Source organism: Gadus macrocephalus, chromosome 16, assembly GCF_031168955.1.
Source record: "Gadus macrocephalus chromosome 16, ASM3116895v1".
In the NCBI taxonomy this organism is placed as follows: Eukaryota; Metazoa; Chordata; class Actinopteri; order Gadiformes; family Gadidae; genus Gadus; species Gadus macrocephalus.
In genome coordinates this window covers 8180789-8196100 of record NC_082397.1, presented here as the reverse complement: position 1 = coordinate 8196100, position 15312 = coordinate 8180789, and the positions used below count along the sequence as shown (strand labels likewise).

The 15312-nt window shown below is 46.6% G+C and overlaps 1 protein-coding gene across 1 annotated transcript in view; it reads right to left on the bottom strand.

Annotated features, from left to right (window-relative positions):
* Positions 1 to 7246, bottom strand: part of robo2 (roundabout, axon guidance receptor, homolog 2 (Drosophila)) — a 255867-nt gene extending 248621 nt beyond the window's left edge. Inside the window, 1 exon segment of the mRNA XM_060075994.1 lies at positions 6476 to 7246. Coding sequence (XP_059931977.1) covers positions 6476 to 6602 — 127 coding nt within the window. The 5' untranslated portion in view covers positions 6603 to 7246.
* Positions 7247 to 15312: the final 8066 nt, after the last annotated feature.

Sequence of the window (15312 nt, the reverse complement as noted above, 5' to 3'; positions counted from 1 at the left end):
TGTCGAGTGGAGAGTCTGGGGAGAGCCAGTGGGAGAGGAAGGGCATGAAGACAGCAGCCGCCACCCCAACCCGTATCCACTAAATCCCTCATTTCATCCGGCGACTATAATTGGCCACAAAACTGTTCTTTCCTCAGATTCATCACACCTGTAAACGCTTTTACTGTTTCCACATAACAATTTATCTTTCATTAAAACGTCCCTGACATCAGACCTTTAGGTTTTATCGACTATTATACTGATGCTTCTCTTTGATCTTACGGTCCACGTATGGTTCTTGGGAGGAAAAGCATAAAGCAAATAATAACAGACTGGGAAGTGGTAAAAAGAAAGAATGTGGACGTAGAATATAGCCTAATGAATCATTTATGAATAATAACACAGCGCAGTATACATATTGAGTCTATAGGGACGGGAGGCGGTGCTGCCTACAGATATTAGAACACAGGAGCGGGAAATGAGGTCAAATCTCCGAGCTTAATTCTTGGTTTTATGCATGTACACAAAACGTATCTTAGATGGGGCCAAACAACATGGAATCATATCGTCTGAATAACTGACTGGTTTGCAGTTCTGATTCAATGTCAAAGGGCTACGGTAACAAAATTGCTAGACTTAACAAACAGCCCTACCCCTTGATACCATAGATTAAGGCTATTATTATGTTATTAAGAATAACGTTTAAGCCTTACTCAAGCTAGTTATTTATATTTTCTGCAGCAAGCTCTGCAACAGTTTCGTAAGGCACTAAAGAATCTCAGGTCATTCCCTAATGCTACAGATAAGGGATCCACCTATAGGCAGACGCTTAACCACCTCACTAGAAATGATGAACACTTCAATGGGTGTCCTTAACAGCAAGGATCCTATTGTACAGGAAAGGAACATAACAACCATAACAACCATAAAAGGGCGATTCATTTAGAACGTACAAAAATGTTGAAAAGGTTAAAGTTATTTGTTTGAATTGTTTCTATGTTCAACAGAAACAAGTAACACATTTCAGTCACTTCTATCTGGCTCAGATATACCCCAGCAGCTGCCTATTTGCATATCCAAGAAAAAAATGGAAATAATGACTTGTTTGTTGCTAAATTGTTCTGTACGTTTGGCATTTGGCAAAAAGTATGCAGGAGATTTATATAACTATAGCAGTCTATTAAGTAGTCTCCTCCAACAAAAGAACAGAGTTGTCTTAGCACAGCATACAAATAAGAAGAAAATATTAAAGACTAATAAAAGGCAAATGGATTCTTCCCAAGTTGGTAAAAAGATTAATGATCGTCAGTATTTGGATTAAACTAGGGATAGTGGGTGGGTCTTTATTTTTTATCATGATTAAGTTATTATGAGAGCAAAGTAGGATTCATTATTTATGCACTGGCTGCCCTCCTTGTAAACACTTTGTTTGGAAAAATATCTGAACTGACACATTTTTACATGCGCTCACATGAGCCCACAGAACACACAACAGTTCTTCGGCATAAATATTATCTCAGAGTTGTAGCTTGTATAATAAAGTGGAAAATAAAGCGATTTTTTTCTGCTTTGTCGTGTAACGAGATTCAAGGCTGTGTGTTGCCTTAAGGCTCCTCGTTCGCTAGCAAGGCATTGAATTGTAATGTAATTAAATGACAGAAATTTTATTTATCCTGTCTCTTTTATATGTTTTGATACAGATGATATGGCTCCTTCCAGCAGTCATGGTCCCCGTCGTAACCTTGGGCGTATAAACCGAGAATGAGGGAAATTATCTATATTTTTCCTTTAATACCAAAATAAAAGGAAACACAGGAAATGCACCAACATCGTAAAAAGCTATCCAAGTCACTACAGGTATCTCACAATGTCATCCCCTTAAATTTGCAACCAGAATCAGCATACATCTCCCCTACGTCAAATCGGTCTTACAAACCCTAGAATATATCTGGAGACCTGCGATTTAAGAATCTCGAAGAGCACAGATCCCATCATTTAAACACCAGACTGACTGTTAATGTGTATATCGGTGGGAAATGCACACATGTCCGTGAACACAACAACTCTGAAAAAACGACCTTCACGACCACAGCAACTCAGTGTCAAATGTAAACTATTAAGGCCAAACCTTTTCATCATTTTATATTACTTTATGATTATTACGTATGCAAGTAGGAGGGCAAAGGCAATGTAACTACATATTTAGAAGGGCAATGTACTGGGTGGGGCCAACTCTCATGCAATGGTAAATGTGTGTCCAGGTCTTACTAATGTGCAGTCACACCATTGGATACCACATCCCCGTTTTCCACTGTAATGGGACTTCCACACACACGCAGTTATGGAGTAACCCTGTTTGCAGCCATTTGTAGTAGGCTACACAATATGATCTGGATAGGAAGTGGTAGTAATACTTCCGCCCCCTAGAACGGTGGCCAATCAATCTCTTCCGCCTACTCACCACCACCAGCACCACCCCTTACCCCCTAACCACCGCCTCAGACAATCAGACCCGGACCTGCTCTCCCTCGTCCTGGGAGATCATGGGGGGCAGGGGGCAGTCCTATAACTGTTGCAGGCCACCTCTGGATGCCATTACTCTTTTCCTGGAAGTCCGTGGTCGTGGCATACAGGAGAAATGATCCTATTCCTCAGTCTGGCCCAGCCAACATATAAGTTGCCTCTGGAGCGCTGTGCTAGCAATAGCCAGGCCTGCCTCTGTCTTTTTATTACCATTAATTCACTGGGACTTTACTGGGATTGCAACGTATCCAATTGGTTTTCCCCCAATGTTGCCAGGCTCACTTCAATCACTGGGCCTTCCTGGTCACGGCGTGTGTGACATTTCTCATTTAGACCCGTCTCCACGGGCTGGTGTGGGTAGAAAAGGAGAGTAGTAATTTTCTAGATTGTGGAGTGCGTAAGAAGTTGTGCCTTGAGGTTTGACGGCGAGCTCTGAACTTCCCTCATGCTAGCCTTGAACAATAAGGGACGTTGGACCGGCAGGCGGGTTGTGTTTTATAAATCAGGCCTTGGTCTGGAAGGATTCAGTACAAGGGGGTTCCTTTCTTTTCCTTTCCGGGCAATCTGTTATTCATTAAAATGTCAGCTACAAGATGCTAGGACTTGCGTTTTTTTACACCCTGTTCAGGGACTTCAAAGAACATACAACAACTGAAATTAGTTATTGATCGTTAAAGAAAGCACAGCCATTTGCTTTTGGGGAAACCGTTCTAAAAGCAAAACTAGAAGTATAATAATACATAAAAGCTTACATCGGATCCATTTACTGAAAGAAAACGCTGGTGTGTTGGAGACAAACACAACCGAACTAAACAAACCTGAAAGATGAATTTTGAAGCGGAAGGATAAAAAAAAAGAAAAAAAAGTCTAACCAATATTATAATTTCTCATTATCGTTATTAATTATCTTTTAATTCCAAAATCAGAGAGGCAGCTTCTGAGGGAGGGTACAGGAGAGCAACATCAAGTGGGGGAGATGACTCACTTACCTGTGTGGGGCTGGCTGTGTCACAGTAGGGGGTGGTATCAATCAGCCAAGCAAAGGCAGGGGGCCCATAAGACTCCACTTCATAATAACCGCCTTCCCCCAGGATGTGGGGGTGTTTATGGCTTTTTGGGAATAACTTCGCAATCAATGTGAATAGATTAGAGAATACAGTGTTGCTGTTTTATCACATTTAATTATCTTTTACGGCCTTCGCTTGTTCAACGGGTTTTGCACTCCTGCACCTTTTTTATGCCCGGGTCCTTGATATTGTGTTGTTTTTCTTAAGGTCTACCTGGTACCAAGTTAATACGACTATGATAAAAGTGTAACTAGATATTGAATATTAGCAGCATATGGGCAGGCTGGTCAGCATCATCGAGGGTTTGGTGTGTTTGGTATCCAGCCGAAAGGTTCAGGGTTCGAACCCTGATGTCCGCAGGGAGTAATTGCCTTAACCCTACCTGCTGCTTAATGAAAAGTATCTTATAAAGAAATCACTGCAAGTCAGTTTGGATAAAAGCGTCTGCTAAATGACAAAATGGTAATTACCAGTCCAATTATTTTGTGTTTATTATTAGTCAGAGTGCTGGGAAAGTGCTTGGCCAATTTATCAATTGGCCACAAAAATAATCACCAAACAGTAAGCCCATAGGCCAACACAACAGAGTCACTAAACTCACTAAGTCGTTCCCATGCCCTCATAGTTAGGCCCATGTATTTATTTGCGTATTAATGCATGGGTAAGGGAATTGAATGTATTAGTCAGATATCCAGTAGAGCTACACAATTTTCAGTGTATTAATGAGATGGCCTGTGGCCATGGATTCCACATGCACGCCTTCAACATGTAGCCTGCTGAAGAAAAGAGTAACGTATCCGAAAAATAAGTTCAGCTAGTTCTCAAACTAGTATGATGGAAATGACGGATGCATGCATTGCAAATGTTATTTCCGATTACGATAACGTAGGGCTGTTTTTTGAGTTTTTCATTTTTGAATCACAACAGCGGCGCCTGAGAAATATCCGATGGCGCTGGGATGGCGGATTGACGAAGCGGTTCCTGCCGTCTGGTATTCCATTAAGGATTTGACAGCATATTCCCAAACATTTGTCAATTCCACACTGATCTTATCGCCATCATGGATAAAATTACACCTGGCGAACTGTGAAACCAGAGCATAATCCTGCATGCAAGGTTGCAGTTTGAGTGTGGTTATGGAGTCATTTGTTGAATGCGCTCTGCTGTGTCTGGCATCTCTGTCCTGATTACACTAGTGAGGTCACTGCCCTCTATTACACTGGAGGCCGGTCTGAGCTGCCATATACTGTATCCTCGTTTGGCCTTGGAATAAAAACTTTGCGGGATTATTCTAACCCACCCAAACAATGAAAGTACCCAACACTGGAAGTATCTTAAATATAAATTGTGGAATAATGCTGAACCATCTAAACAATGACAGTACCCAAACACTGGAAGAATCTTAAGTACAAATGGCGCACCAGACAGTTATGGATGGACTGCTTTTAACTTACGGAAAATAATAATTTATATGATTAAAAGTAACTTAAGTTTATAGATAGTATAGTTTTTGTTTCAGTGTTGTGCAAGTTGCATCATTGTAACATGTGGCATCATTGTAAAAAAGACACCTAAATATCTGATCTTGGCAATAAATCTTGGCGGTAAATCAACTGAAAACAATCTTTATTTTGTTTTCACCAAAAAGTCACAAAAAAGAGACAGATGTCTAGGTCGTACTGCAAACAGCCACTGGAACTCATCAACAAACACACTCAACTGTGCGGCACATCTGTACCCCCACACGCCTAATCATTAATGTAGGACTCTTGTTCATGAAGGATCAGAGGCAGACAGGGCTCTACAGACGGGAGACATGGCAGGTGGGAGATACATTACACGATGAACAAAGTGAGGCGAGGCGATAGGCAAGGCTAGGTAGCGACTAGAGGACCAATTAAAGCGACCGGGACGTCTGCGGTGCAGCTGTCTCTTTGAAGGCGCACACGTTCCCCGGCTACACCGCTGAGCCTCGCGTGCCTGCGAGCGGCTGACACCGGGCTGCGGGGAGCATCTCGCAGCCAACTCGCCTAGCAGCGGCGTCGGCGGCTCCGAGATTAGAGGCTCCTTTAATCCGACAAAGGGGATTAAATGCTACGAGAGGAGGCAGGGGAAAGGCACCCACTGAGGGGCTAAGATTAATTATTAACACCCTGTTCCCAGACCGGTGATACGGGTCTTTAACCAAAAAAGCGCAGGAATCGACCAAAACATTGGCGGGTCCGGCTGCCGAGGCATGCTGGGGGGCAGCGATGGACCCCATGACGCCCCCTCCCCCCCCCGCCCCTGCCCCCGGGTAACCCCCGAGGCTAAGGGGGCGAGGGAGAGATCTGAAGCAGATCCCAACCAACGCTCAAAGCACTAAGTGATAGGTGATAAAAAAAAAACACATCCTGTAAGTTAACACTGGCAGGCTGAGCACTTCCATCCTCCCATTCTCCTCCTCCTCCTCTCCGCGGCAAGCGATAAAAGTTCCAGCCAAGTGTTCATCTCCTAATGCATAAACAGCTCATAAACAGGAGCCACCCCATTACTTTGACTACTATTCTAAAATAAAGAAATAAATCGACCAAACATTAGCTTTCTTTTTAATATCCTATGAGTAAATGGTATCCTGTTAAAATACAGACGGCCAAAATTGAACAAACTTCCGCCAACTTAACAAACTTGTTACACGATGGGGTTAACAAGGCAGGTAATCATCCAAAAGTGTTCAGCATCAAGGGCGTCCATTGTTGTTCCCACCGTCCTGCGTGTGGGATCACCTTGAAACGTCCAACCGATCTCTCCAATCTGCTTAACCACCACCTGGGACTACAGCCCCCTTACAGCCAACGACCTCCAGGGCAGACAGCCGCGAAACCCTGCAAACCGCGTGTTAAATAATTAAACCCACTGTCACTCACCCCCCTTGTTCCATCTGCCTTTAGTCCGTGCTTGGTGGGAGAGTTCGGGGCAGCAGCCGGACAGCACCAGGAAAAACAAAACAAGTTCAAACACAGAAGAGACTCCAGTCTTTGCCCTGGAAGACATGTCCAAGAGTTGTACGCTGGGCGAGCCTGGGTCCTCTCTCACATGGCTCTGGCGGTCCCACGCGGAGCTAAGGCGGCGCGGCTGTGGCACATGGTAACCCACGCCGGGGCTGTCATCGTCTGTCCCCCCCGGCTCAGCTGTGGCTCCACGGTGCTACCATGCTGGCTCTGCCATGCCTACGGACCCCCGCTGTCAGTCCTCAATGATGCTCCTAGTCCAGCCACATCTCTTCCCTCGCTCCCCTCCCTCCCCTTGCTCGCTGGCTGGCTGGCTCCCTCCCTCGCTCACTCACTCACTCCGGTAAGCCCTGCCTCAACAGAACGCGCGGGAACCGGAACGGAACACGCACACACGGGCACGCACATACACACACACACACACACACACACGTTTGCCACGCGACACGGCAGAGAGCTCAGCACAGCTCCACACAGTGCAGAGGAACTAGCTCTCACTCAGAGACACACACTCACACTCTCTCTCTCTCTCTCTCTCTCTCTCCCTCACGCACTCTAACTCACTCTGCCTTTCACTCTCTCTCGCTGCCGCTCTCTGCTGCCATCGACGTCGATGCAGACACTGCTTTAGGGGCTGCTGCTGAATTATTTCCTGCCCTTCACCGTCGAGGCTTCAGCGGGATTTTTATTTCTCTGACTTTTCTTTTTTTATTTCATTTCATTTCAGTTTCTTTCCTTGGAGCTGAGAGCCCAAGAGAGGAGAGAAGAGGAAGAGGGGAGGAGGAGGGGATAGGTGGAGCCAAGGAAGGGAGAGGTGGATGGGAAGAGAGTGGGGGAGGAGGAGGAGGAGAGGAGAAGAAGGCAGCACCAACCAGGAGCAACTGCACTCCAAAGAGGAGTTTCCAGAGCTCAGGTGGACTGGTGCTGTGAGCCAGCAAAACAGCGTGCAGGCGACCGAGAGAGAGAGAGAGAGAGAGAGAGAGAGAGAGAGAGAGAGAGAGAGAGAGAGAGAGAGAGAGAGAGAGAGAGAGGGGAGGAAAACAGAGGAGACGAAGGAAGAGAGTGGAGGCGAAGAAGAGGAGAACAGTGGAGAGAACAGGGAAAAAGGACGAGGAGAAGCCAGCAGCAGAGATAGAGAAGCAGAGGGGAGAACAGTGACTAAGGAGGAGGCAGGGAGGAGAGTAGATGAACAGGAGAGAGGAGGCGTGGGAGAGGAGGGGAGCAGAGGGGAGACCAGCCTGAGAGAGGAGGCGAGGAGCAGGAGATCCAAGGGTTTCTCTAAGTGACATTTTTTATCCTTACTGTGAGTCCAGTGACCACAGCTGCTGAAATAGAGCGGCTCTTTAAAAACACAAGACACGAGTCCAGTCACACAGAGACAGCTTCAGCCTTGCAGGTGCTGAGACTGTCCCTGCTGCTGGAAGCCGGGGCAGGAACAGATAGGAGAAGGGAGGGGGGTAAAGAGGAGAATCTGGTGGTGTAAGGATGGCAGGGTCTTGGTGGCTCAAACCCCACCCTTTCACACCATTTAACGGGTCTTCAGAGGAACAAGAGCCCTTGTTCACCTGTGGTGGGTCGGTTAGGGTGCTCAATTCCCAGCCGAAAGATACTGGGTTCCATCCCCGTGTCCAGTCTCCCTGTAGGCATCGTCGGGGAAGATGCCTGAACCCATACCCTGCCCATAATTGCAACATTAGTGTCTCATTTCACTACTAGTCACGATGGATCAGAGCGTCTGCTAGGAGCTTTTATGCATGATGATGCACTTTTTGGGTCATATCTTCGTTGTTCAAGGCACTTAATGTTAGGCTTGTTACAGAAAAGTGTCAGCTAAATTAATGGAATGGAACGCTAATGCCTCAATATAGTGAAGATTAAATAATAGCGCTTTGAAACCCAATCCAACTTCGATGTTTAGTTTTGCTACAATGTCCACCTGAAATCGTTCTGTTACATAACAAACAAATATGTTTTATTATTTTTGGGTATGCAAACTCAGTAGTGCTTGGTTCTATTTAGAGAAATGATTGTGTCAAATAACCGTCCAGTCTACCAATCCCCAGTATCATTATTTTATGAAATATGTTCTGCTGCCTTTGTGCGGGTCAAAACAGGCTTTTGATGCAATCTCTTTCAAAGAAAACAAGTTATTCCAATTACTTTCACAACATTCTGCACATTTTGTTGGAGACGCCAATGACTTTATAAAGAATAGTAGTAAGTATGTTTTTTTCATGCCAGTGCCGAATTAACCACATTGAAATCCTATATATTTATTTAGTTTAGTTTATTTTAACTGTCCATTTACAGCCTATACTCCCCTCATCTAGGCCTATTCGGATATGCGCGTCAAACAGCCTACATAGGCCTATTTGCCGTGGAATTGTAGACTGGGTATCCCAGCCCATTCTGCCGGCGATTTGAGTTCGCCCTGCACAACGTGCAATCTACGTTTGAGCTTGGTCTTGGAATAGCCAGACTAGTGGAAGTCGGCACTGATGGTGGAAAAAATACAGACCGGGGAACATGGGACCCAAGGAACATAGGGATGTCCCCACAATATCTGGGGTCTGACATTTTTCGACCAAAGAAAATTCAATGCAAATGTAATAGCAACAAAACCAAAACTCTCAAGTTATATTTACCACTTGTTAGACTTCCAAGCGAAACGCTTTCAGTCAAAAAAATTTTAGTACTTTTAGTCCTTAGCCCAAAGTACACAACAGCGTCGGGGCAGAAAGATAATAATGGTTTTGAATTTTCCCGTCGAAACTAGAGTAGCCTTCATATACAATAAAGCAAGAAAAAAATAGTTCCCCGCCATTTGCGCTCCATTTGCTTTGCTCCGTTAAAACGATACGATTCTGTTTCCTTTTAGGGTTGCGCTACAAATATGAACCAAAAACGTGTGCTCTGGGATTGATTTGTAAAGCTTGTATATGCTTATGTTGATGAGGTCACGTATCGCAGTAATATTCAAACTGTCACAGGAACATTGTGCCTTGTGTTTTCATTTTATAGATGTTGTTGATGTTTCCTTATCGTGTTTACAAGTTTTCTTGTGTTTACGATGACGAGAAAGAGGCTGGCAATAGCACAAGACAATACGTTTATTACCGTGTTGATTTGGGGAGGCAATGGCAATGTTGGCAAGCAAAGGTTGAGTTGAGCAAAGGGTTGTTGTTAAATCATTAAAATCTAAGTTTATTCTTTCCTTGATATTGGTCGTATTTCTGTAACAAAGCTCCAAGGTCATTGTGCACGTTCATAAAACAGACACTACGTGAGATGTGTGTGTGTGTGTGTGTGTGTGTGTGTGTGTGTGTGTGTGTGTGTGTAGTCAATCTAGTACACACACCTTGGCTTTAATGTCCTAATTACTGCTTCTGATGGAATTCATGATGAAGTCCATAATATTTTATACACACTGCAAATTAATATCCTGAATCCTCACATAATCTCCAGGCATTACTCGCCCCGCACTTCCAACACACACACACACACACACACACATAGACACATACACACACACACACACACGTTATCTTCCCTATCTGTGTATCGCCCTTCGTTGAGCGCACTCATAGCGGGTGCTATAATGACACTTTATTTGTTGCAGATGGGTAGAGGAGATGTGTGGCTGGACCCAGCGGGAGCATCTGTCGGCGCTACGCGTTTCCCAAGACAAATAAAGCACTATGCTAGCACCTCCGTGGGCTATCACACTATAGCTTGTTCCTGCTACTCCAGAATGCCACGCCGCCGCTAATTGAATTATAAAGCTACACAGAAGGAGAGGCCAAATGTCATCTGCCAAGCGCTGTATATACAAACAATTACAGATATTTATGTGTTTCTACCTCGCCGTGATGAAGTTCCGCCCGGTGAGGCTACTAAGTGGGAGTTAAGCATTACTTGGGTATTACTATATCGGTCACTACTGCTATTAAACCCTTACTACTGAATCACTTCAGTAGTCACTCCACCGTCCACAGCCACCGGGGGCTCGGACACTGAACGTCACCGAGCAGGTCGGGGGGGGGGGGGCTCGGACACTGAACGTCACCGAGCAGGTCGGGGGGGGGGGGGGGCTCGGACACTGAACGTCACCGAGCAGGTCGGGGGGGGGGGGGGGTCGGACGGCGAATTCAGAGGGTTAGGCGTCCCGCTCTGTCACGCCCACAGGTCAGACCGCGGACATCGGCAGCCGTCCTGCCCACTGTTTCTTCGCCTGGAGAAGCACAAGATCCAAGAGCAGGGCACTCTTCAGCCAGAGCTCTCCACAGGCTCCAAGGGAGAGTGTTCCTGGCAAGGTGAGGCGCTCCGAGGCTCAGACGCTCTGAGCCGATGGCCCGAGGAGGCCTGGAGAACACAGAGAGCAGGTGGCCATGCTCGTATCAAAACAGGGCATGGGTCCACAGCGACAGCCGATTGTGTGCGTGTGGGCATGTGTGAGTGCATGTGTGCGTGCGCTCAAGGATGCAAGTGTCTGTGTGTGAACGTGTGTGTGTGTGTGTGTGTGTGTGTGTGTGTGTGTGTGTGTGTGTGTGTGTGTGTGTGTGTGTGTGTGTGTGTGTGTGTGTGTGTGTGTGTGCGTGCATGTGTGTGTGCGTGTGTCGGTGCCTGTGTGTGGAGTGCATAGTGGGTGTTATTGTTACATGGTGGGCACATCACAGCCCCATGGGCACATAGCAAGCAACTTGGCAATAACAGTCTTTACTGTTACGGTGGTGGCGTGGTTGCCGTTTCCATGCAGAATCTAGGCTAGCAGAGTCTTACTCCACATGCCTGCATTAGGCATGTGAATCGTCACCGCCTATTCAAGACCAGCGCTGGCTTGAGGAAGCGAGAAAAAAGAAAAGCTAACCTACTTTGTTCCCACTTAGTTTAGGCGCTAATCTAAGAGCTAACGTCCGTCTGATTAGCGCACGTTCGTTAGCATAAGCAGATAATTGGCAACACAACAGACGAAGAGGCTTCAGATACAGGCAGCGGGCAATTATAAGAGAAAGTTTCTAGAAATTAAAATGAGGAACTTAAACGTGTGCGTATACGTACGTGTTTGTGTTTCTGCGTGTGTGGGTGTGTTTGAGTGTGTGTGAGTTAACGTGTGAGTATCACAATAAACAAACAAACAAACAAAAAGATGTAGTCTTTGATGTGAGCAGACGCTATTGTAAATTAGACCACAAAGACATGAATCTGGCGAGGCGCGCTTTGGCTGGAATTAGCATTTCTGATGGCTTAGTCTCCGGTCCCCCAAAAGCCCCATTCCCACCAACCATTCAAACACACACACACACACACACACACACACACACACACACACACACACACACACACACACACACACAAACACAGACACTTTAGCACAACACCAACAAATGGAACGGTGAAGAATGGAAAGGAAATAGGGAGCGAAAGGAGACGGAAGGGAAACAGGGATAGCGGGAACAGCCTGATTGCGACCAGACTGCTAAGTGTGTGCTAGTCATTACCCATATGTGCGGTGTGGGGACACCTCACTCCCGCTCCACCTCGCTGGAGCGGGGTGGAGCAGAGCAGTGTGGCACAGGGACGAGGAGAGGGAGGAAGTGGAGACCTTCCGGGCTCATAATGGCTGGAGGGGTAGGAGGAGGGGGAGAGTGGGAGGGGGGGGGGGGGGTCTGCTTATCACCCACAGACACGCCCCCCCCCCCCCCCCCCCCCCCCCCCCCCCCGCCCCCCCACATCCAGCTCCCTCCAGCATAACTACGCCAGTGAAGGCGTAGCAGAGCCTTGCTCCAGCGCTGAAGGGGGTGTTGGTTGTTGATAACGATGGAGCTCTGTTGAGGGGGGGGGGATGGGGATGGGGGGGCCGCAGGCGGGGAAACTCCAGCCAGCCGTCCCTCTTCCTTCCAGCTCTTCCCAGCTAAACCTCTTAAAACATTTACACGCCCGCATTCACCGCGCTCGGCACATGTAGGTTAAAGCGTGCATACGCTTGTTCGTGTGTGTCCGTGTGTAGCCATGTGTGCAAGGCGCTGGTGTGTGTGTGTGTGTGTGTGTGTGTGTGTGTGTGTGTGTGTGTGTGTGTCATGAGTTTTTTTTGTTGTGTAATGGTGCATGCTATTGTGTGTGTCTGTTTGTGTATCTGTTTGTGTGTGTATGTGTACATTTGTGTGTGTGTGTATCTGTGTGTCTGTTTGTTTGTGTAATGGTGCATCCTTTCGTGTGTGCGCGCGCGCGCGCATGCGCGCGTGCGTGCGTGCGTGCGTGCGTGCTTGCGTGCGTGCGTGTGTCAGATAGTAGGTATTGGGTATATATTTGCCACGGACATATTGGATGGTCCATCCTACGACAGAACTCAGGAGCGGGAAAATGAGAGTAGATGGGCTGAGAGTGAGAGGGGAGAAGGAGAGAGAGAGAGAGTATGGAGATCTAAAGAGAGAGGAATGAAAGGGAGGAGAGGGGGGAGAGGGGGAGAGCGAGGGAGCAGAAACTGTCCTCTTGCAGTTTTTGCTGAAGCCGGGCCCTTGAAAACGTACCATGAAATGTGCCTTTTCACAGGAAGTGACAGAGCGAGCACTATGAACCGATCCCCCGATGGAGATCTGGCTCTTTGTATAGTTGTTCTCTGCTCTGCGCTTCTCTGCTCTGCGCATCTGTCTGCCCAGATACTGGATAATCTGCTCTCCCCCGCCATCCCTAATCCACCCATCCATCCCGTTCACCCCCCACCGCCACCCATGTGCATCCACTGCAGGACAGGGGTACAGTTTGGAGGCCCATCACGCACTGGATGTGCTTGTTTATCCCTCTTGAAACGACGTCTGCGCGCCCCTCAACATTATCGTTTCTCCAATATGGCCGTCAACCGGGCTCGTGATTAACATTTCAACAGAGTCATAGGGGCCGGCGATGTTCAGCAAAAATAGCAATCAAAACCACTAGCAGAGCGTGCCTTCATCCCACGCTAAAGTGATGTTTGCTCTAGATGTCATGGCGGCCGATATTAGCATCACGATTATCCTGTACAAGTAGAGACATTGAGTCTGCCTGATGTTTTTCAACCTCTCTCTCTCATATTAAGAGTTGATGTCCACCAGACCATCACACATATTGGACATCCCAGCAGGGGGGTTCTGGGTAGGAACAGATGATATGCTGATTAAACTCTGTCAGCCAAGTCAGACAAGAAGACAGGGTTCGCCACCTTTGTCTCTGATAGACAGTTTATCGTGCTGTGGCTTAAGTAAAGATGCAGACAAGCATGAGTGCCTGTCTGCATGTCTAAAGGTGTGTGCATGATCTTTACCACAAACGAAGATTCACGTTTTCTATTATTGTGAAACCAGTCGACGTTGAATCTCCATACAAATTAAAACCCAATGAGAAGCTATCTTTTCCAAGTGGACTTCAGCAAATGTATGGTTGACCTTCAGACTCTATGAAACAGTTATGGGCTATAACTCTGGAGAGAAACGTTCCCCATCCATTATGTATTCAAACTGCCACTAAATTGGTTGTACTCTTGTCCATATGTAAATTTTATGTCTCGACGCACGAAAAAATGTGGTGGCGGCGGAGGGAACTGCGGCCGACAATCAACATAAAAACAGCAACAGAAACCACGAGTGTGGGACAAGGCGACGTGGTAATTACATTAGGAATAAATTCCTTTACAATCTACGCTTTCCATCACATAAACGTATGCATAGAATGTACCCGGGAGAACGGCCATTGCCAGACCAGGAACAGAAAAAGTAATAAGAATCAGAATGAGTTAGTGATGGCTGTCATAAAATATGGCGAGAGGGGGAGGGCGTCGATTTACAACCTGTAATAAAACTGCCTGGCGGGCGATTTATAGGTGTGGCATACCCCCTCTGAGCTTAACCCTTTTTTGGTACCAAGGGCATGTTAATACCCTCTACAGTGTATTCTAAATATACCAGCAGATGGACATTCTCTCTAATAGACCATTGCAGAACCGCGGAACAGAAAAACAACATCAACGAGGAGTTCTGGGGAAACTCAGGTTCCCAGAATGGAAGCTTCGCCCGGGTCTGCACTCTACCGGTCTCTCTCTGTCTCCAATTGACCTCGCTCTCTCTACAATCTATCCCCTCTCTCTACAATCTCTCTCTCTCTATCTCAACAACCCATCTCGCTCTCTCTAAAATCTCTCTCTCTCTCTCTCTCTCTCTCTCTCTCTACAATCTCTCTCTCTTTCCCTACTCCTTTGCCCTCCCTCTCTCTCATACCTCTCCATCACCCAGTCCCACCTCCCTGCTGAGGAGACCGTGTTAATGGGATCACACTGTTAAGTAATGGGTAATCATGGCAGAAGAGCTACGGCGGCGGTTAATATTTCGGCCATGTTGCCCGGAGTCACAGCATCGACGTGGAGGGACTGATGAAGACAAATGACGGTAATTAGGTAAGTCATTCGACAAAGCACTTGTATTTAGGACTTTGAGCAAATATATCTGCTTAGGTGATCAGTACTAATTTAGTTGGATAACATTGAGAGAGAGAGAGAGAGAGTAGGAGAGAGAGAGAGGAGGAGAGAGAGAGGAGGAGGAGAGAGCGAGAGAGAGAGAGAGAGAGAGAGAGGAGAGAGAGAGAGAGAGAGAGAGAGAGAGAGAGAGTGTTTTTCTGTTTCTGTTGTTTATTAAGTATGAAGAAAATCTTTAATTACCCGTCAGAATCCATCCCACCCTTCATCAAAAGTGACATAATGGATTCGAGGCACAAATGTGTCTTTAATG